This window comes from Monodelphis domestica, chromosome 3, assembly GCF_027887165.1.
Source record: "Monodelphis domestica isolate mMonDom1 chromosome 3, mMonDom1.pri, whole genome shotgun sequence".
NCBI classification, from domain to species: domain Eukaryota; kingdom Metazoa; phylum Chordata; class Mammalia; order Didelphimorphia; family Didelphidae; genus Monodelphis; species Monodelphis domestica.
The window spans coordinates 230,479,189-230,502,885 of NC_077229.1; the positions used below are offsets into that span (position 1 = coordinate 230,479,189).

Here is a 23,697-nt window from a genome sequence, read left to right on the forward strand (position 1 = left end):
CAAAAGCCTTAGCATAGTTTGTGCCATATTTATGAAGTCTGTGAATGATATTAAGCTGGGAGAAAAAACCACTAAAGTCAATGTCAAAATAAAAATTTTGATAATAGGCTAATGAAATTAGCAATATAAAACATAATAGGCATAAATATAGAGTCCTGCTCCCAGTTTAAATCTATAATCATTCTAGATTTATTTTCCATTGCTCTCCCTCACATACTATGTTCCAGTGAAACTGGCCAACATGCTGTTCCTTGTATGAAACATTTTGTCTTCCACCTTCCTCCTTTTTATAGGATATTTACAGGCTTAGAATGCTTCACCCCATCCCCCCCTTCACCTTTTGGAACCTCAACCCCCATTAAAGTCAGCTTAAGTGTTACCTCCTACCAAGTTCTTTCCTGTTCTCATTTATTAGGTCCTCTTTTCTTACAAAGCTACTTTCTATTTATTTGTATATGTTTTTCATTTGTTTATCTGTGTGAACATTGTTTTTCTCAGTAGAATGTAAGTTTATTTTTTTAGATCAGGTACTATTTTAACTTTTGTCTTTCTATCACCATAGTCCAGTACAATTTCCTGGCAACAACAGTAACTGCCTAAATGCTTGTTGAATTGAGTTGAATATTTAAAAGGCAATTGTCCAAATATAAAGTAAAGATGTGTTTGTCTTGATAGCAAGCAATTCATGTGGAAAAAATACCTAGGACATTTTCTACAAGCTCAATAAGACTCAACAGACAGTGTGATGCTGGTTCCAAAGAACTTAAAGCAATCGTGGGCTGTTTTGATGATTTTAATAATTACAATAGCAACAATAATAATAGCTGACATTTATATGACGTGATGAGGTTTTATTGATTTTCCTACCCATGATTCTTACTTGATCCTCACAATAATCCTGCATGGTAAGTTTGAGAACTCCTGGGTGAAGGAAGATAATAGTCCTACTATACATTGTACTTGGCATCTAGGAGGCAGAATGGATAGCGCACTGGGCTTGGAATCAGGAAAATTTATCTTCATGAGTTAAAATCTAGCTTTAGACAGGTACTAGCTATATGACTCTAAGTCATTTAGACCTGTTTCCCTTAGTTTCCTCATCTGTAAAATGAGCTGGAGAAGGAAAATGGCAAACTGCTCCAGTATCTTTCCCAACAAAACCCCAAATGGGGCCATGAAGAGAAAGAGTCAGACATGACTGAAACAACAACAGAAAAACTTGGGTGTACATACATATATGTATGTGTGTATGTATATATACAACTTAAAGACTACTGAATAACAACAACAAATAACAACATGGTACTTAGTCAGCCAACATTTGGAATGCTGGATTCAGTTCTGGATGCCACATTTTGTTTTTTTTTTTTTTGTTTGTTTTTTTGAGGGGGAAAACAACCCCAACCGCTTTTTATTGTTGCTACTTTTACCAGCAAGTCAGACAAATGAGTTGATCCCAGGCTTAGGGCCAAGGGCCTCCCTACCCCTGTCAAGCATAGTACTGCAAATTGGCTTTCTTCTTGGCCTGAACCTCCAGGATGCCCTCCATGTAGTCTTCATGGGTGAGTTCAGTGGCTCCACCCCGGAGGGCGATCATTCCGGCTTCCACACACACAGCTTTACACTGGGCGCCATTGAAATCATTGGTACAGCGTGCTAGCTCCTCATAGTTCACGTCAGAGCTCACATTCATTTTTCGGGAATGTATCTGCATGATCCTGGCTCTAGCTTCCTCATTCGGCATTGGAAATTCAATCTTGCGGTCCAGACGACCAGAGCGGAGCAAAGCAGGGTCTAGGATGTCCACCCTATTTGTGGCAGCAATCACCTTGACTTGAGTGTTAGGCTGAAATCCATCCAGCTGGTTCAAGAGCTCCAGCATTGTCCTCTGAACTTCACGATCCCCTGCTTTCTCACTGTCAAAGCGTTTGGTTCCAATAGCATCCAGCTCATCAATGAAGATAATGGAGGGAGCTTTCTCTTTAGCCAATGCAAAGGCATCTCGGACAAGCTTTGCTCCATCCCCAATGAACATTTGTACCAGCTGGGGTCCAGCCAATTTCAGAAAGGTGGCCTTGGTCTGGGCAGCACATGCACGGGCTAGCAGGGTTTTTCCAGTACCTGGGGGTCCATACATCAATACTCCCTTTGGAAGCTGAATACCCAAATTCTCAAATTTCTCTTTATGGTTCATTGGCAATACAATAGCCTCTACCAGTTCCTGGATTTGTTTGTCCAGTCCTCCAATGTCACTGTATTGCTCTGTGGGCCTCTCATCCACCTCCATGGTCTTCACTCGGGAATCATATTCGATGGGCAGGGTCTCTAAGATCAGATAGGAATCTTTGTTTACTCCCACCAGGTCTCCCGGCTTCAATTTCTCTGCATCAACCAAACCAATAACTGGCAGGAAATAGGTCTGTCGGGTAGAGGTTTTGATCACAGCACATTTGCCCTTTCTCTGAGAGTCAAGGTCAATGTTTGCACCATCTTCTTCTTGGTCATTGGGGTCAACATCTAGCAGCTCGATAACGTTGGAAACAAGGTAGGGCAGCGTCTTGTTCACTTTAATTTTCTCGCTGTTCTCTTTGATTTTATCCTTCATAGCCTGTAGTTCATGTGTCACACGTAACACTTCACTTTTCATGATCTTGATTTCACTGTCCAGCAGACGGGTCCGTTGAATAATCTCCTCTGTGGACATTTTGAGCACTTCTTCCCCAATTCCATCTTGCTCCGCTTCATCCCACACAGACGCCATCTTCTCCTGGCAAGTCAGTGGGCCCCCACTTCCGGTGGTACATTCCACGGTAGAGCGTGTGATTCTCTGGACCAGCGGAAATGCGCTGGGATAAAAGTAAAGGGCGGAGCACTGTCAACGGCCTCCCAGCCTGGCCTCATGCCTCTCTTCTACTACCAGCGTGAGTCATGTCCTTGAATAAGCAGTCTCTACTGGTAGATGGCTCTGGAGTACCAGGGAATGTGCGGAACTGACAGTCAGATGTAGGGGTAGGGGTGAGGGGGGTGAATTAAAAAAAAAAAGGAGGTTGGGGGAAGAGGTGGGGGCGGGGCACAGGTCACATGACTGTTGCTGGAAAGGGTCCGCCTGTGGACAGCACCTTTTAGTAAAGATGCTTCATGACATTTGATATTGGCTACTAGCGTCTTCCATTTAGGACGCTAAAACATGAGAATTAAGTTAAAATTGTTTCTCATCTACTATTGTACTGACTTTTTTTTTTTTGCTACGATAGCAAATTTGATCCTGACACCAAATTTCTTAATATTTCTAGAATGGGGTGAGAAAAGTATGAAAGTGCTTTCAGTTGTTGAGCAGATCCTGTTAGAATCAACTTTTCCTTTGGAGAGAGGATAAACATTCTCAGGTTAGAATGTTTGCTTTTATTTTTAGGGGAATGAGGTAAGCTTCTTTTGGAGGGATCAATCAAAGGGCATTACAACTTTCACTGACGTTGATCTTCAGCATAAATGGGATTTGTTCTGTTTTGTGGTCTACAAAGAAATAAGCTGGCAAGAAAATGTGTTATTAATAAACAGTGAAACTATAGAAGATGTTTGTGTTCTATTTTGGTGGATTACTCCCTCCTCTCCTTCTTTTACAGACTGAACACTCCATCTTTATTCTACAGCTGACTTGAAGGAAAACATATAACTGTACTCGAAGAAAGCACCAATTAGTTTTCTAAAGTGTGGGTGGGAGAGGAATGGGTATAAAGTAGGTCAAATTTTAACTAACAGGCTCAACTTGTAGGGTTAGAAAAGCCTCAATCAGAGTTTTGTTTATCTCTTGAAAAAGTATGGCAGCTATGTCCTGGGGGATGAGAATTTTCAGAGGATGCCAAGAAAAGTAATTTTTTCCCCTCTGCCACAAACAGTATTTCCTTTGACCATATGACTAACATGGATCTAAGGCATTGTCGTTAACAATGGGCATTTGGTTTACTTCTTACGACAATCCATTAATGTCATTCACATCAAGTATTAATGCAATGCTCTATTTCTCCATAGTTTCTATACAGTTTGAAACCCTGTTCTTACATGTAGCTGAGTTTTTACAAGTTGTATTTGCTTATAGCACTGATATAACTTTCAATTTTATTCTAAAAAATAAAGTTTGTAGTACCGTGTCAAATTAGTAGTATTATGTGTATGGTGTACACCAGATAAGAACAAGATTAGAAACTTCTCCTGAGAAAAACTGCCCCCAAATTAAATCCTGGGAGCAACTTTTATGATTGTTATTCAATATTTAATAAATGCCAACAACCACTTAGAGGCAGATAGCTCAGTGGATAGAGTGAGTTTTGGAGTACAGAAGACCTGAGTTCAAATCCAGGTTCCAATCCTCACTAGTTGTGTAACCCAGGGCAAGTCCCAACTTCTGTTGGCTTTAATCTTCTAGAGAAGAAAATTACAAATGACTCCAGTATCTTTGCTAAGAAAACCCTAAATGGAGTTATGAAGAGTTGGACACTACCGAACAAAAACAATAGCCTAGTTACCCTGTATAACCTAGACCTGGCTTTGGAACTTACTCTGTGGAAAAATTAAAAATTAATGCTAATTTTAGTTGTAGTTTTAGTAGCTATTATTACCAATGGAAAATCACTTAAACCCTTTTGTCCTCTTTGTCTACAAAAGGGAATAATAATATACCACCTACCTACCTTCAATGGCTATTATGAAGAAAGTGCTTTGTGAAACTGAAAATTGATATTGTTCGTTTTTTCTAAACTAAGCATATTGAAGTACAATTCAATTACAATTACAATTTTGAAAGCTTTATTGGTGCATTTAATTTTTGCATCACCATTTCCAGATTTCAGACCCTTCCTTGAGAGATGGAAAAAAGTTAAGAAATGACTAACCCAGTGACCACATCCAACAGAGAATGCAACATTCCATATACAGTTCCCCACTACAGAGTAGGGGAGAATGTGTTTCATTGTCTGTTTTCTGGGCCCAATCTTGGTCATTACAGTTAAATAGAATTTGGTGGCTTTTTAGTGTTGTTGTTGTTCTTTTTTTATTTCCATTGTAGTTGTTTTTGTGTATATTTTCCTCCTGCTTTTGCCTATTTCTTTTGCATCACTTACATATTTTAAACATATTTCTCTGACTTCCTTATGCTTTTTTTTAAACCCTTACCTGCTATCTTAGAATCAGTACCATGTATTGGTTCCAAAGCAGAAGAGTGGTAGGGCTAGGCAATGAAAGTTAAGTGACTTGCCCAGGGTCACATAGCTAGGAAGTATCTGAGGTCAGATTTGAACCCAGGACCTCCCACCTCTAGGCCTGACTCTCAATCCACTGAGCAACCCAGCTGCCCCACCCCATACTTTTCATTTTTTACTGCACAATCTTCCATTATATTTAAAAATGATGATTTGTTAAGCTGTTCTTCAATTGATGGACACCTGCTTCATTTCCATATTTTTGCTTCCACAGAAATTGCTACTATTAATAATTTGTCATATAAAGCCCATTTTTGTGATCCTTGATCTCCTTGGGCTTTATACTCAGTAGAGGGATTAATGATAAGAGAGAATTAAGAGTTCTTTGCTTTTGATTACATAATTCCAAATTTATATATTCAATAGTTTAACTTATAGGTTAAACATGCATTTGTGTGCCTTTCTTATAGCTCCTGTATTTTATTATTTTCTTTTTTTGTCATTCTTTTAAAATACTATTCTTAGTTACTGCTGGATGAAAAGTAATCTAGGCATCTGCTTTTCAAATATATTTATTTATAAAGAAAGCCTTGGTTGGTTTGGGGTTCAAATGAATACTTCTTGAATTTAAAAAAATGGAAATTTAATATAAACAACATTATTTATTTTTTAGTTTAAGTTATACAAAGCATGACTCTAAAGTGAAGACATTTCTTTCCAAAACTACTATGACATTAAGCTTATTTCATTGTAGTTATGGCTTTGTATTTGAAGAACTCATGAAAACATATAAATGACATGACTGCTAGGACTAGGGAAAAGGAATGATTCTAAACTGAAGCCCTCCTATGGAACAAAATTTGCCAGATACCTGCTATAGGGATTTGATGCAGTGGAAAGAGCACCAGATTTCAAATCATTAAGCATTGGGTTTGAATCTGAGATCCACTTATTGTCTCTGTGATCTTGGGCACGTTACATGACTTCCCTGAGTTTTAGTTGCCTCAACTTTAAAATGATGTGAGACAAGATGACTTTTAAAATTTCTTTCAACAATAAACCTGTCCTCCATTGTTTGAAGTGAATTATTGAACCACTTTACATAAGTTGTTGTTCAGTCATTTCAGACATGAACAACTCTTTGTGGTCTCATTTGGAGTTTACTTGACAAAGATACTGAAATAGTTTGCCATTTCCTTCTCTAGCTCATTTGGCATATAAAGAAACTGAGGCAGAGTTCAATGACCTGCTAGGACCATCACCCAGCTAGATAGTGTCTGAGGCCATATTTGAACTCAGGTCTTCCTGATTCTAGATCTAGCACTTTGTTCACTGAGACACCCAGCTGTCCATATTTTACATATCAGGAAACATATATGGAAGCTAAATGATTTATGGAATGTCATATGGCTAGCAAGTATCAATGAAGAGTTGAGCCTGCATTTCCAGATTCTCTGTTTATTGGTCTTTCTACTAAAAAATATTAAATATGCATGTGTTTTTCTTACTCCATTTATGAATGGGGATGTAACCTCTGATGTATTTTATTTTTGGCCACAGGAGCAAGTTTTCTTTCTGCCCTTTCTTATTTGCAATTGAAAATAATCCACTATCATATGCTGCAGCCAATCAATCAGGGTTTCCTCACTGTCTATTCATGGCGATGCTCAAGTGCTAGACTCTCTAAATGTTGTTCCATCTGTTGCTGGTCAAGCAGAGGCTTGCAAATCTTCAAATTTCAGGGATAAAATATAAAGCCATGAGCTCTGCCATGCATTCTTGTGGGGATGCTCACTTAATAAAGGTTCTAAACAACTAGTTTTCCATTGAATTATTTTCAAAAGAATTAGCCATTTAGTAGACATTTTCTACTAGCAACAAATGATGATTTCTTTTATTCAAGGTCAAGAAGCAAATATTTCTTAGGTAATATAATCATATGCAGAGTCCTGTCCTGGGAATTTTCAGGGTAGGTGAGAGATACATTTAGGTAAGAGATATTAGCTATGAAGGGGATTACAATCTAGTAGGATATTAAACCATAAAGATGAATAACCATAATAAACAAAATTACCTAAGTATATATTTTTAAACTCATACCTTCTGTCTTAGAATTCCAAGTCAGAAGAATGGTAAAGTTTAGACAATTGAGGTTGGGGTTAAGAAACTTGTCCAGAGACCTGCAGCTATGAAGTGCCTGTGGCCAGATTTGAACTCATGAAGATAAGTCTTCCTGATTCCAGGCCTGCTACTCTTTCCACTGTGCTACCTAGCTGCCCCATGATAGGTGTATGAAAGTTACAAAACAAAGTGTCATATGAGGTTTGATAGTCTTTATCAATTGGAAGGAATGTAAGGAGACTTCCTGAAGAAGAAAATATTTTAGCTGAGCTTTAAAGGAATTTGACAGCAAAAAGGAGAAAGTAGGACATCCTAGTGTGAGTGAACACTTGAAAGTTCAGGGCATCTATTGGGGGTAGGGCCACAGTTTTTAAAATCCAACACAGGAAAGCTCATTGGATTCAGATCCTGATGTTGCCTCCTCCTTACTAACTGTACAACCTTGGGCAAGTCACTTAATCTAGGCTGAGTCTCAGTTTCTATATCTGTAAAATGTAGATAATAATTTTCTATCTCATAGGAGTGCTGTGAAAAATATTTTGTGAACCTGATGTACTATATAAATTTGAACTGTTATCATTTCCATTCTGATAGAATCCTTGAGATCACTTTTTGTCTTTGTGTCCTCAGCCCCTTTCAGTGTGCCTGTCACATACCCCCAAATGCTCATTGATTGATTATTTGGAACCTCCCCTCACTGTAACAGGGAGGAGATCAAAACATACCAAGGAAGGAAAAGATGTGACAAAAACTACTAAGTTGGAAAGGCTTCAAGTTTGGGTCTAGTGGTGTATCTATATAATGTACTATTGTCTGGAGGATGTCTAGCTAAGTCTGGAGAGTCTCATTGTAAGAAGATTGACCTGTGGTGTTTTGGGGAACCAGAGTGATGGATTAATCTGCCCTCTGAGTTGTGAAAGGAGGGATTCACACTGATAAAATCTTAGAAGTATTACTTAGAAGTAGACTACTCAGGAAACTTTGTGACATGCAAAAGTCCAAATTGCTTTCATACTCCCACAACAGCAACCAGAGATTTTCTTGGTGGCATTGGTTCCTCAAATCCAACTGTCCTTTGGCGTTTGGTTCAGCGATACAGTCCCTAATTCCATTTGTTATACTTCTTTCTTCTCCTCTAATGCTTTGCAGAATTGAAGATTTCTCAGAAAACAGAATTGAGAATGGAAAGAAAATTATTTTTTTTAAAAACCATCTATTTCTCCCCACCACTGGGCAGTCTTTCTCTCTCTTGGTACAAGGTAAAAGATCTGAGAATGGGCCACTTTAGGAAGGAAAGAGCTCTCTCCACATAGAAGTCTTCAAGTAAAAGTTAGTTGCCCTTGCTACATGGTTTGTAGCACCTATTGTTCTCTGGTTATGGGTTGGAATAGATGGTCATTGAGGTCTCTTCCAACTCTGAAATTCTGTAATTCTATGATCTTCCCACATTAAGCATTAGCTAAAAACATGTCATTTTTGTATCTACTTGCTCTTTTCTCTGACCAGTCTCTTCTCTGTTTTATTTTATCCTATATGTAACCTTAAGAATTATTTTTCAAGCTTTATTTGGGTTACATTCTCCTCTCTTGATAGGAAAGAAATGAAAAAGTCCTTACTCCCTGATCTAGCATCAAAAGCCCTCAACAATCTGGCTTCAACTTCCTTTTTTAACCTTACCTTGTACAATTCCAACTTATGGACTCTATGATCCTGCCACAGGGAATCATTTACTTACCTCTCTGAATTTATTCCTCTCTTTTTTATTTATTTTCAGTGCCAGAATGTCCTTTATAATCTTCTCAATTTCTGTTGTTGAAGTTACATTATAAAAGTAATTTGCATTTGAACAACTCTCCCAGTACCCATGCTTTAGTCTAGCTCAAATACTATTTCCTTCATGAAGCTTTCTTAGATCTTCCCCACTGCCAATCAAAGTCGTTTCTCTTTCCTCTGTTTTCCTATACACTTGTTTAGAGCATTCCTGTGCATTTGCCATTTCCTATTTTGTATCAGAGTTATTTGTGCCCAAAGGTATGCTGATATAAATTACAACCAGATTTCTGAGGGTGGGGGAGTTTATACAATGTGTTTTTAAGTTTATCCTGCATTTATTTTTTACCTGTTTTGTTCTTATTTCTATGTGTATTCTCCATTGATAGAACGCTAGTTCTATCTATTTTTGTTTTTCCAGTAGCTGGAATACAGCAAATCCTTAAGAAGTGCTTGATTGATTGATTTGATCAATCCCAAAGACATGCATTGCTTAGACTCCACACACTTACAAAAACTTTACACACTCTAATCCAATATAAGATGTGAGTATTAAGCTTCTAATATTGGTCAGGTATTGTGCTAGGTGCTGGGATACAAAGATCATAAATAACCTCGAATCTTTTCAAAGTAACTCTTCTCAGCTACCTATACTATCTTAGCCAATTTTCTTCTACTATAAAGAATCAGTTCCAGAAAGGGGCAATCACTTGCTTCAGGGGTAGCTATCATTATCCTTTAGTCTTACTACTAGTTGCAATCCCTTAACTCTAGAAATAAGGCCTCTACACCTGCTGGTCCTGGGGGTCCCAGTGTGTGTTCTGCAGCTAGCTGACTCTCTTGGCTCATGCAGTCACTTTGCTTCTCATAATGAAAATACTTAATAATAACACACCCACATATGTACACATATCTGTGTACTGTAGCATTATAGTTAGGGAATTTAACCTGTTGAGCTAAATGTCCCATTGACATCTCAAATTCAACTTGTCCAAAACAGAACTTAGAAGAGGCAACTAGGTGGCTCAGTGGACTGAGAGCCAGACTTGGAGATGGGAGGTTCTGGGTTCAAATGCAGCCTCAGACACTCATCGTGTGACCCTGGGCAAATCACTTAACCTCTATTGCCAAGTCCTTATTGCTCTCCCATCTTGGAACCAAGACACCGTATCTACAATACGCAGTATTGGTTTTAAGACAAAAATTAAGGGTTACAAAAATAGAACTTATTTTTTGGTTATACCCCAACCCCCTTTTTAGTTTCCTGGAATACCACCATTTCCTCACTCACCCAGGCTCTCAATCTGGGTGTCAGCCTCAATTTCTCACTCCCACTCCCCACATCCAATGCGTTGTCAAGTCTTATTTCTACCTTTGCAATATTTCTCTTGTATATCCCCTTCTCTCCCTTGACATAGCTGCCAACCTGGTGGACCTCCTCAATGGCTTTCTGGTTGTTTTCCCTGCCTTAATTCTCCCCACTCCAGGCCATAGTCCAGTCAGTAGCCAAGAGGATCTCCCTAAAGTAGAGATCTGACTTTGTTACCACTTCCCAACCCTTTCCCCTACATCTACTCAGTAAACTCCAGTGACTCCATGTTATCTCCAGGATCAAATGCAAAATCCTCTGACCATTAAATCCCTTTATAATTTGGCCCCTTTCTACTTTCCTGATATTCTAATAATAATTCTCCCTTCTGCACTGCTTATTGACTGACATGACCTCATTTAATCCTTACAAGTATGTTATCCCTATTTTACAGATAAGAAAATGAAGGTTGGATTTAACTGACTTAGCCAGGTAGTGAGTGTCAAACCCAGTGATTCTGACTCCCTAATGCGGTTCTTTTTTGCACTACAATAGTCTGCCTAAGAAACTTCTCTGCATAATGTCAGTACTATAGGAATTTTGGTTGACTGACTCATGCTGGAATTAAACCTGCAAATTTGGTCTCATTTGTTCTATATCCTAGTTAACCGAATTACAGTCCATACATGGAGTTAGCAGCTCCAGCCTTCCAAACACTGTTTCCTCCCTCTATCCAAATGCCTGTTTCTTCGGTCTGTGACATCTTCCAAATGTGAATATTTCAGTGAAAGGTGGAGCCATAAACTCAGTCAGTTCTCCTTTAGCAATCCATTCCTTCCAAATTTCCTTTGACACAAATGGTAAAAACGGCCCTGTTTAAAGCATGCTGGGATCTTTTATTGCCTGGATCTTATCAGAAATGTCTGCCTGAGAACATGCTTATTCAGGGCATTCCCACCAGAAACAAAACAATGTTGCTTGAGACCTCCCTCGATTCAGTACATCTGTTTTGGATTCCATGATGAATTTAAAACTTGGAGGAGAGTATAAGGAAAGCACGGGCGCCATGTACCACGCCAAGGGACAGCACACAGCACAGGATGCTACCAGGCATTTTTAAATTGCCTATGGGTGAAATTGGAAATCTCTGCTTTTCAGATACATACAAATGAAGGGAAAGTAATTTCATTCATGCTGAGTGGGTTCTGACTAATGAGACAAATAGGACAATCAAAGACAGTGGAGTAAAAGCATTTGGCATCTCAAACCATGTTTGTATCCTGATTATCAGACCCCTGTGGCCATTTCCTAATATTCCCTTTCTTCCACACCATTCCAATCTGATATCCTTGACTGTCATCTCTCTGAAGACAATAGGTTTCTGGGGGACACTTACAGCATTGGGAGTGTTGATAGGGCAAGCCGTTTCTAAATGACATGTATTTAATCTTAGCAAGACTCAGGAGAATTTATTGATGTGCTGGGAGTCACTCCTGGCTACTTGCCTCACCAATGAGGCACTTGATGAGGTTCAGGAAAGAAAGAGTTCAAGAACAGCCCAGAGCCTAAAGGTTTGCCTGGACTTCAATCATATAAGCTTCACAGTAGTGTGGTTTTATACACTTGATTTTTACTTTTACTACCAACTGAGCCTCAGACACTTCCCAGCTGTGTGACCCTGGGCAAGTCACTTGACCCCCATTGCCTAGCCCTTACCACTCTTCTGCCTTGGAGCCAATACACAGTATTGACTCCAAGATGGAAGGTAAGGGTTTAAAAAAAATTAATGAACCAAGATCTATTTAATTCTATTTCATCCCTGTCTTATTGGGGAAAAAAGTTAAAAGAAAAATAAATTCAGTGTGACATATATGTGCATAGTTGAGCAAAACAAATTCCTCTTTGGTCATATACAAAAATATATGAATCATTCTGTACCCTAAAACTGTCACCTATCACCTACATGTCAGGAGGTTGATAGGATGTTTCATCACTGATTATTTTAAATCATAGCTAGACATTGTTTTGACCATGATTTTTATAGATTTCAAATTCGTTTTTCTTTATAGTCCTTGTATAAATTATTCTCTTGGTTCTGCTCATTTCATTCTTTTATTAGTTTTTAAAAGTCTTAAGAATTGTTCATTTTTATAATATTGAGGTTATAGTAGATCTGTTCATATCTCTTTAAAATGATTTCTTTCCTAAATAGCACAATAGTGTTCCAACACATTTATATGCCACAACTTATCAGCCACAAATCGTGGGAAGATCCATGTGCCTGGAAGCAGTTTTTTTTAAAGCCAATGCAAAAGATCCTGATCGCGGTTATGAAGGCAGACCTTTCTCCTCACCTAACATGGCTAACTGTGCTGCTTCATCTGGTCTCACTTGCTCTTCTGACTGCCCACAAGAAACTTTCTCAGTCTGTCAATGCTTGAACTGTGTATTAAGGTTCCCTTATTGCTGATTCCCATATCTATAGAGGCGGAGAGGATGGAGTGGAAAATACATTGGTAAGTGAGTCAGGAGACTTCCTGTAAGAGGAACTTGGATGAGATCTGGCCCTGAAATCAGTGGTTTGTCCATTTTTTATAGCATGCATTTTCACAAATTCTTTTTAATGCATTGGTTTTCTTGACTAAAGTAAACTCCTTGAGGGCAGGACTTTCTTTGTATCTCCAGCAAATAATAAATGTATAATAAAATGTTTATTGACTGATCCTGACTGAACATAGTATGATTTTGATGCTGTGCTTTTTTACTCTTATTGCCAGGCATTATACTTTTGACTTCTATGAAAGAAGGTTGTGTGGAAGGAGGAGGATAAACTGAAAAGGGAGATGGAATTTTGAAGATAATTTGTGTAACTTTGGAACCAAGAAGGAAAAAAAAAAGATGGAGACAATTTGGAGAGAGGAAAATTTCTGGTTCCCTTTGCTGCTTGTGTTCTCCCTTCAGTATAAATGGTGGTTAAAAGAACAAATCTTGGGGCCAAGAAATCCCAGGTTCAATGACATGTATGTATGTGTGTGTGTATATGTGTGTATCTCTAGGAAATGACACATATGCTGTGTGACTGGGGAAATCATGAAATCTCTTAATGCTCTAGAAGAGAACTCTCTGAGATTATATGTTGTAGAAAAGGTTCTGGCCTGAATTAGTAGGTGGAGTTTCTTCATCCAACCATTATCTACTGCTCCACTTTAATTTTGCTGTTCTTTTTGCCAAGGAGAATGATTTTGGAATGGAAATGACTGAATAAAAATAGCTATTAGAAGTTGACAAATCACACAAGGGTCCCAAAAGTCTTCATGTAGTTTTAAACTTTAATAAATTAAATAATAATATAGAATTAATAGCACTAAGACTTTTGGGATATCCGATATCCTCACTGGCTAAGCCATACCCCACCCCTCAGTCCAGCAGCCCAAAGCAAGCACTTTCTCCCTCAGCTCTCCCAGGTAATGCTGGGGCTCCCAGATAGCTTGAGTTTGTCCTCTGGGCATTCCAACTGAGGAAGTGGTTTGCCAATCCTGCTCTCTATATACAAGGAGTAAGAGAGCACTGAGCTGTCTTTGATCATTTCAAATCACCTGGCTCTGATGAACCACATTCTAGGATATTGGAAGTATGGTCAATCCACTTAAGAAAGACTTCCGAAACTTCACAGAGAATAGGAGAGGAAGAGCAGAATCAGAGAGAGGCAATTGCTGCCCTGATTTTCCAGGAAAAAAGTTTGTAACCTACAGGCAACTATGCTTAAGGTTTTTCCTGGCAAAAAATGTTTTAACTTATTACTAAAAGGGCAGTTGGTAAATGTGTTAAAAAGGAAGTGGTGATCACAAGGAGGCTGCATGTCTTCAAAAGCAGGCCGCATTAGACAAATCATATTCCTTTTTTGATAGTGTGACTAAAATGGTAGCTCTGGGGAATGCTGTACCCAGATTTTAGCAAAGCATTTGACAAATTTTCCAAGGCCATATTTTCTTTTAAATTTCAAATGGACTTGTGATTTTATTTATGTTGTGGGTTCTAGTCAAGGAACTTTCTATACCAATGGAGACAGATACCTTTTCTATAACTTCTGGTCTTAGAGAATTGCTTGGGGGGGAATGAAAGTTAATTCACAGAATCAAACAGGAAGAATGTGCCAGAGGAGGATTTTGAACTGAGGTTTTCCTGACTCCAAGGCCAGCCTTGCACCACTCTGCCACTTTCTTCATGGTGTTCTTGTGGAAGAGACAGAGAAATATGGGCTAGACAACAAAACAATTCAGTGGATTTGAAATTAGTTGAATGGTCGAAGGCATGGGATAATCCTTAAGGCTTCAGTGTCAAAAGGAGGCTTCCAAAGGGATGCTCCAGGAATCTGTGTTTTACAGTGAGTTAGTTAAAATGGGTATTGATTAAATGTATAAAGATATAGGGTATGTGTGGGTGTGTATGTGTGTGTGTGTGTGAGAGAGAGACAGAGAGAAAGAGAGACAGAAACAGAGAGAGATAAACAGAGAGAAACAGAGATGGGGAGAAGAGAGAGATTGAAAGAGGAGACGGAGGGGATGGGGAGAGAAAGAGAGAGAAGAGGGGAAGGGAGAGAGAGAATTAAAAGATTTGAACCTAGGATCTCCTGTCTCTAGGACTGGCTCTCAATCCACTGAGCCACCCAGCTGCCCCCTAGAATGTAAGCTTCTTAAGGATAGAGATTGCCTTTCTTTTCAAGAATTCTATCCCCAGAATTCAGCATAGTACATAGTAAGTGTTTAATAAATGTCCATTGAATTGTATTACATTGGAAAAGGGAGTAGTACCTGTAATTCATGTAGTACAGGTGTTGTTAACATTTTGGGGGTCATAGATCCTCTTTAGCAATTTAGTGAAGCTTATAGATCCTATCTCAGCATAATATTTTTAAACATGTAGAGCAAAATATGTAAAATTACAAAAGAAACCAATTATATTAAGATTAGTTATCTATCTATCTATCTATCTATCTATCTATCTATCTATCTAAAGTTCTTGGGCCTAGGATTAAGAATTTTTGGTGTAGAAAGTAGTGCTTAAGCCATATCTTGAAGAAAGAGGGATCCTCTGAAAAGAACATGAGGAGAGAATCCATTCCAGCAATCAGGTACATCTAGTGCAAAGGCATAAAAATAAGGGATGGAGTGTCCTTTGTGTGTAAAGATCAATGCGAAAGCTAGTTGGGCTTGATGAAAGAATGTGTTAAGGAAGATAGTGTACAATTAGGCTGGAAAGACAGATTTAGGTCAGATCTTGAAAGGCTTTAAAAATTCTTATATTTAACAGATATTTGTTTCTCTGTAACTTCTACCCAATGTTCCTAGTTCTGCCCTGCAGAGCCAAACAAAACAAACACTCTAAGTGGCAGACCTTCAAATGTTTGAAGAGCCCCACCTCCAATATTTATTCGTTGTGTGACCTTGAGCAAGTCACTCTCTAAGTCTCATTTTTCCCATTTATAAAAGTATTGTCTTTTTTCTTTTAAATTTTTAGAGTAATAGCTTATTTTTTATCCTTTTAGAACTTTTAAGATTTTTTCAAAATTTATTAATGCTTTAAAAAAGTAAGTCAACTAGCACTTATTAAGTGCCTTCTATGTTCCAGGCACTATGCAAAGTACTAGATAGAATGTAGCTGTCATTTCTAGATGACCTCCTCTCTTCGGTAGAATTCTGTATTGTAACAAAAGTTACAAATCACTTCACTGGCCATATCTAACAGTGAATGTCTCATTCTTTACCTATAACCCATCACCTCTATGTCAAGAGTCAGGAAGCATGCTTTACCAATAGACCCCTAAGACCATACTTGATCTTTTATGTCTCTGTTTTTCTCCAGTCTGTTATAAACACTTCTCTACAAGTCTGCTAGTATCATGCCCCCATTCTTTTGGTAGTCCTTTATGAACATTGCTCTTAAAAAAATCAAAGAAACGAGGAAGAAGTGTTTTAAAGATGCAGAAATCATCCGAAGGTACTTAGGTGACTTACTCAAGGTCACAGAGATAATATCAGAGTTGGGGCTTGAACCCTAATCCTCTAATCCCAGAATCAGTGTTCTTCCACTCCAATCATGCTTCCTTTAATTCCCTTCCCAGTCAATAGTTCTCAGGATCCTAAAGAAAGTCACTAAAGGAAAATCATATTGGGATGACTCTCACTCAATAAAACAGAGAAGACTTTTTTGGGAAAAGGGCATTTAATTATTTCCGCTTGAGCCCTTGGATTATCAGGAAAATTTTCTAGTTCAAATACAAAATGCATACATCAAAAATTACTTCTACAACTTTATAATACAATTTTTGACAAAAAAAAATGTCTTAAGAAAAAGAAACAAGCATTCTTGAAAATAGGATAAAATTCTATTATATATCAGTTTTATAAGCTTGAAGTCAATTGTGCATGGGGAGAGAGTAAGAACTCTTACTGGGCTGCTGCTCTCCTCATCAGAAAAAGGAGATTCTGGGCCAGTCTGGGAGCCAGACCCCCCCAAAAAAAGCATGTTGCCTCTGGCTTGGTCTCAAGAAAAGAGAATGCCAGAGAAAGAGGATGCCCTTTATTCATCTTCCCCAATTCCCTTCAACTTCTATCAGGTCAATAGGGACAACTAGGTGGTTCAGTGTATAAGTCACTGGACCTGCAGTCAGGAAAACAAAAGTTCTAATCTGCTTCAGATAATTACCAGCCATGATCCTGGGCAAGGCTGTTTAACTTGTGTTTGCCTCAGTTTCCTCATCTGTAAAATGGAGATAATAATAGCACCCACCTCCCAGGGTTCTTCTGATGATCAAATGAGATCTTCCTTCTTACTTACTCCATAGCTCAAACATCCATTTTCTGACTTGTAGGATTGTTGTGAGGCTCAATCAAGATTTATGGAAAGCACTTTATAAACCTTAAAATGTTATATAAATGTCAACTCTCATTATTTGTGATCTCTGTTCTCCTGGCTCCTGGTTTTTATATATTACTGTCCTCTAACCTAGCCCATCTGTGCTTCACCCAACTGTGGACAGCTTACCTAGCTTCATAATCCTAGGTTCACTTCATTTGTCAATTTCTGGATACCTTTAAGGTAAGAGCTCTTAACTAAGATCCATGAATTTATGTTAAATATATATGTACATATACACAATTTGATCATTTTACCTTAGTATAATGGGATTTTTGTAATCCTATGTATTTTATGTGTGAAAATTATTATGATAAGGTTTCCATAAACTTCCCTAGACTGTTAAAGAGGTTCATCACACACTCAAAATGGTTAAGAGCCTGTGGTCAATTCTGGTGCATATCTTTCATTTCCAGGCACATTTTGGCTATCCTGAGCCTGACTTTCTTCTCTGTCCCCATTACATGTAGCTGCTCAGTCTTCATTCTGCCACATCAGTCAAAAAACACTTATTAAACACATGCTGTGTGCAGATGTCTGAGAAAACATTACAGTTGGAGGAAAAAAAGTGTTATGTGAAAACTGAGGGGGGGAAAGTCTTTAGCAAATGGGATTGGAAAAAAGCTGCCCAGAGAAGGAGGCATATGAATTAGGATGGGATAGAAAAAGGGTGGGAACTTTTTCTATGCATAGAGAAAAATGAGATCAATAGCACCAAGGCAGAAATGTGAAAGGATCAGAGAGTTATCCAGTTTGTCTGGAGCATAGGATGTGTAGGGGAATAATGTGAGCTAGGATGCTGGGGGTGCCAGAGTGCATGGAGCACTGGTCTGCAGTCAAGGAAACCTGAGTTCAAATTTGGCCTCAGACACTTACTAGCTGTGACTCTGGGCAAATCACTTAACATCCACTTGCCTCAGTTTCCTCATCCAATAAAATGGGGATAATAATAGTACCTACCTCCTATAGTTTGTTGAAATCAAAATGAGAAAATAATTATAAAGCACTCAGCATAGTGCTTGACACAAAGTAAGTGCTATGCAAATACTGATATTAAGGCTAAAAAAAGGCAAAGATTTGAATTTTACTTAGAAGGAAATGGGCAGTCACTGAAGGGTTTTTTTGAGTTGAGAACAGATTGATACTTAAGGAATAGTATTCCCTAACCTATAGCAGATTTTTGCCACCTGGGGAGGGGGGGAAGAGGGCAAAGAGACAGAATTTAAAGATCAGAAAGCACTTGTTAACAAATTGTTTCTACATGTAAATGGAAAAAAAGAATGAGGGGAGAGAGAGAGAGAGAGAGAGAGAGAGAGAATATTCCTCCAGGGGAATGAATGGAAGATTAAATGAAATTCCAAGGCCATATTTAAATATATAGAATATTTATGACTCTTTTGCTTTATTTAATTCAAATAAGAAAAAGTTGATAGGGAAAAGGGAAAAGCTAATAATTGTACTCTTGCCTTATTTGAAATGCTTTCTTCTTTCTTTCCAGGTAGAGATTGCTATAGATGTGATTTCACCAGGACAGGCAATTGTCAAAAGAATAAGCTCCCTCCATCAATGCAGGAGAACACCTTTTCTGAAACTTGTAGAGAGTTGCTTAAGACGCTGAGAAATTCAGTGACTTTCCCAGGATTACAAAGTCAGTTTGTGTCAAAGGTGGGACTTGAATCGAAGTCTTCTTAGTTCCCAACTCTATCCCTATACCACACTACCTCTGATTCTTTCTTAATCTAGTCCTAAATGTTATTATTCAGATTGCTGGGAAATGTTTAATCTCAAACTCTTTAAGAATGCAGGATGTATTTTCAATTTAATCTGTATTATTAACATTTTCTCTATAACTTTCTTAAGTCTAGACAATCAACAAAACAATAAACCAATTCTTGATTTGTAGCTTGTAGATTTCTGTGGTTTCTAAATGCTCACACAGAAAATTCCTGACTGGTTCCAGCACATTCCTGTTACAGTACTACTATGTCTTGGTGAATGTGTTGTTTTATTCCAAAGGTATTAAATGTAATCCTGAGGAAGTTACTTAACTTGCCATTGCCTTAAGGAACTCTCTGAGGCCATAAGCTGCAGAGAAGGTGACTACCTGAACTGCTTTCTTTCTCTTTGAACTTCTTATGCCAATTTGTTTGTATTTTTCCTTTTTAATTACCACATTCTAATTTCTATTAAAGCTAATTTTAATCTCTGTTTTATAATGAACTCTTTGAGGACAGGGATCCTGTTTTCTTTGTCTGTATATCCCCAGTGAATAGCAATATGCCTTGCATATAATTAGATTTTTGAAAACATTTGTTTAATTTGCAAAAAAAAAAAAATCATCATTCCAAGAGTTGCTGTCTAATTTGTCCATAAAGAAATTAATAAAGTTTTTACAGAGGTTTATTTATTAGAGCTTAGTTTTTGGTAGAAAGCTATTAATTTAAAGTCCAGGGATAAAATTTTACACTGGCTAACAGATAGGTGAAATTAGAATTATTCATGAGCCTATAGAAACTTTGATGAAACTATGATTTTATTAGTTTAGGCACTGCCAATACAGATTACAATTCTATACTTTTTCACATTATATTGTTCTGGTGTTGAAGAATTTTTTCTGGTTCTTTTAATATTTTGCAGAGGGGAAGAGTATCAATTTAGAGGGAGGCAGTGCAATGCTGTGTGGCCTTGAGGAAGTCACAATCTCTCAGTACTATAGGCACTTTTTTTAAGGCTACAAATTGAGGAAATGGTGCTGACCTGCCTTGGTAGAGGGAATTTCCTCATAAAAGAAGTCTCAAACTAATGAAATCACAAGTCTGGGCCTTAACCATAAACCCACTAATGTAGCACTAGAGTGATATATTTGTTGTGTTTCATTTTGTTAAAATGATGTTCTCATCTTCTTTTCTAGTCATGTATATCTCTGAAAACACTTTATATCACTTCTTAAATACAAGTCATCATTATTAATATGCTTCAGTCCCTGATCATCCTATCTTCTATATGCTTTCTCTCATTAGAATGTAAATTCCATGAAGGCAGGAGTTGTCTTGCTCTTATATCTATATTCCCAGGATTTAGCACATTGTAAATGCTTATTTAATTCTCTCTGTCTCTCTGTCTCTCTCTGTCTCTCTCTGTCTCTCTCTGTCTCTCTCTCTCTTCCTACAATCTGTATTGCATTGGGATGTCATTTTAAAAAATTACTTTATTATAATGTGACATGATTAGCAGCTGAATAGTATCTTTGGGAAAATATTGGTGTTAAGTAGATAGGCTTTTGAGGCAGCAAGAAATTGAGGACAAAAACATGTGATATATGAATTTCCAGATATGCTCCATTCACTTTTCCTATTAAGATGTGTATGTGCAACTGTAAGAATTAATTTGATGACCTGCTGATCTATGTCTGAATCTGTGCATAGTTCATCCAGTTTGGCTTTTCAGAGTGAATGGTTAGACAACTCTTCCATTGCTGTGAAAATTCACTGATGAGGTCTCAAAATTTAAAATAATGTCATCTATCAATAGGAACATTTAGGAAAAGCACATCATAAATAGGAAATCTATAGTCCCCTGAGACATTGACAGATTTCCTTTTTTAATCTTTCCTCGATGTTAATAGTCAGTGAATTGAATACTGTTATCTTTATCTGACATAAAGAATTTCCCCATCTAAATATGAGGTTGGATTGGTTTATTTCCAGAATCCCTTTTAGCTTTATGAAGCTAGGTTATATGTAACAGATAGGAATAGCTTGGATTAATTGGGCAGACGTATTCAGAAATACAAATAGAATATAAACAAATTTTGTAGGCTTACTAAAATTTTAGTATTGTCTTTTTTTCTCTTAAATTATTTGGATGGTAGCATCAATTTATTATCAGACAGGTTAGGGTAAAAAAGGAAGGATTTATTGGTAGGAATCTGAATCATGGAAACACTGAGCTAACATGGTGGTGGCATGGTGATACATGCAGACACATGGCATTGCTTGGCTTTCTTTGAAATGTCGTTGCTTCCTATCTCTGTGTAAGGATGAACTGTCTCTGTTGAACGCTCATCCTGGGCAGCTTTCCTGGAATCAGAATGTTGCCTTCTATCTTTGACAGGCCACAGAAGGTAAGCGTGGCAATCATATGTTCATCACTTATAGATTGAACTTTTGATAAAAATGCTGCCAATGTAATGTATGGGACTGAATTTAAATGCATGTGTATGCATGTGAATGTTCTTTATGCACTGCTTATTATACAGCTTCTTTTCACTGGGGAAACCACTGCTGGCATGCATTAGCAGCTATGCATAAGTTTCAAGTCTCACAGCCCTACAGATTTATTGGATTTAGTAGTCAAAGAGGAGTCTGGCTGTAAAGTGCTTAACACAACAACAGTTTTAAAAATTAAGATGTCTGCTTCCTTAACTCATAGGCTCAAAATCCTTCAATGTAAACTCATACAGATCTTCTAGTACCTCATCCACCCCCAAACTCATTCATGCATAAAGCCAAAAAGAGGTCAGGATGAAATTCTGAATAATGTTTGTATATGACTATTCCTAATTCTTAAATCCTGAAATGAAGTCAGATGTCTTTCTTTTACAGGAAGTATATAGCAAAACATTTGGGGAAGGACAAGAGAGAAGCAAAGTGGGCAGTGTTCTCATGGAAGTCATCCAATTAAAAAAAAATTCACATTATCAACCTGAAGAGACATAGAGAATTGTAAGGACTGAGGAAGAAGGAAAAGAAGAAAACAAGTTGTTTACTGGAAGTATACTTTGGTTGAGTAAATTAGTATTTTTTTATGGACTCCATACAGTATGTTGAAATTCTGTTCATCACTACGTGGCCTGGATAAACCCAGTAAATTCAAGGTGGTGTTTGGCATAAATTTACAAGGGGATGGCTTTTGTAGGAGGCTAGAGTATTGGTTTTCCTTAGCTCACTAAGAATAGCCAATGAGAATTTGTTCCCTTTATAGGCAACTCATTTATTCTTCCCTAACTGATTCTCAACACCACTCCCCAAAGAGGCTGTTCCAAATTTCTCTCTTCTCTTCAAGTCTATCATGCTTCCTCCTTCTCCTGCCATCTTAGTCAAGGACTTACTCTCTTCCTATATTGTAAAAACTGAAGGCACTTTTGGGTGATTTCCCTCTTCTCTTCCCCAAACCACTTGAAATCATTTCATACTCTTATCTGTTTACCTCAGCCAGTGTCAGATCATCTGGTAGTTTTTCTCCTTCTATTCATGACATGCCCTCAATCCTACTGATTATTCTCTTCTTCAATATCCTATCTCTCTTTAATCTTCAATCTCTTCCTTCCTGCTGGTTTCTTCCTTACCCCTTCAAATATGCCCTAGTCTCCATATTCTTTATATTTATATTTTTCAAAACCCTTACCTTCTGTCTTAGAATGGACAGCAGAAGAGAGTAGAAAGTGCTAGACAATTGGGTTTGAGTGACTTGCCCAATGAGGAAGCTGGGAAGTGTCTGAGGGCAGATTTGAACCCAATACTTTCCATCTCTGGGCCTGGCTCTGTTCACTGAGCCACCTAGCTGTTTCTCCATATCCTTAAAAAAAACAAAAAAACCCAATAACTTCACTGAGCCCTTACTCCTTAAGCTATCATTCTGATTCTTTTCTTTCTCAGTTAAATACAAAAAAGTCATCTACTTTGACTACATTTCCTCTCTTCTTACACCTTTGCAATCTGATTTCTGACCTCATCATTCAATTGAAGTTGAGTATAATAATCAGTATTTCTTAATTGCTGAATCAGGTGGCCTTTTCTTAGTCCTCATCTTTCTTGTTATCTCTGCAGCATTTAACACTGTTGGACATAGTCTCTTCCAGGATATTTTTTTTTCTCTTGTTTTTTGGTGACACTGCTCTCTCCTAGCTCTCCTCCAACCTGTCTAACTCTTCCTTCTCAATATCCTTTGCTGGCTCATCATCCATATCACATCTCCTAATTGTGTTTTTTGTCCTTCTTTCTTTAATACATCTTGAGAATCTATCCTTCAATGCCCTAAAATTGTATGGAGTCCATTGGGGACTCTTTTTCTGTATATTTGGTCTAGTCTAAACCCCTTCCTATTTTTTTTTCTTATGCAGGACATCACAGAATAAGGCATCATTTTCCATGAACCATATCCATCAGAATAGCTCTGGACATAGACTGAAATGTGCCAGATGGCAACTGAGTTTTCTCATGCCCATGGAGATATGCCAGTGTGCGTGTGGGTCTGGTCTGGGGTTAATCATGCCTTTACAATGTTATCAGATCTGGACTTGCCTTAGGTCACTGCTACTGGCATGAGTTCTTCAGGAGACTTGAACAGTTCCAGGAATATCCTAGGATTTGGGTTCAAAGGGACATC

General features: G+C 37.9%; 1 protein-coding gene and 1 long non-coding RNA gene across 4 annotated transcripts in view; both read right to left on the minus strand.

Annotated features, from left to right (window-relative positions):
• Window positions 1–23,697, minus strand: part of LOC107651823 (uncharacterized) — a 57,370-nt gene that overhangs the window by 13,792 nt on the left and 19,881 nt on the right. The gene's annotated exons all lie outside the window — the stretch shown is intronic.
• LOC100022319 (26S proteasome regulatory subunit 6A-like) lies at window positions 1,304–2,893 on the minus strand. The gene has a single exon (XM_056823561.1). It carries the CDS (start codon window positions 2,759–2,761, stop codon window positions 1,490–1,492), a length of 1,272 nt encoding a protein of 423 aa, XP_056679539.1. The 5' UTR covers window positions 2,762–2,893; the 3' UTR covers window positions 1,304–1,489.

Excerpts from the sequence above, each read along its gene's own strand:
- LOC100022319 (XM_056823561.1), bottom strand. The coding sequence starts at position 2,761 with ATGGCGTCTGTGTGGGATGAAGCGGAGCAAGATGGAATTGGGGAAGAA.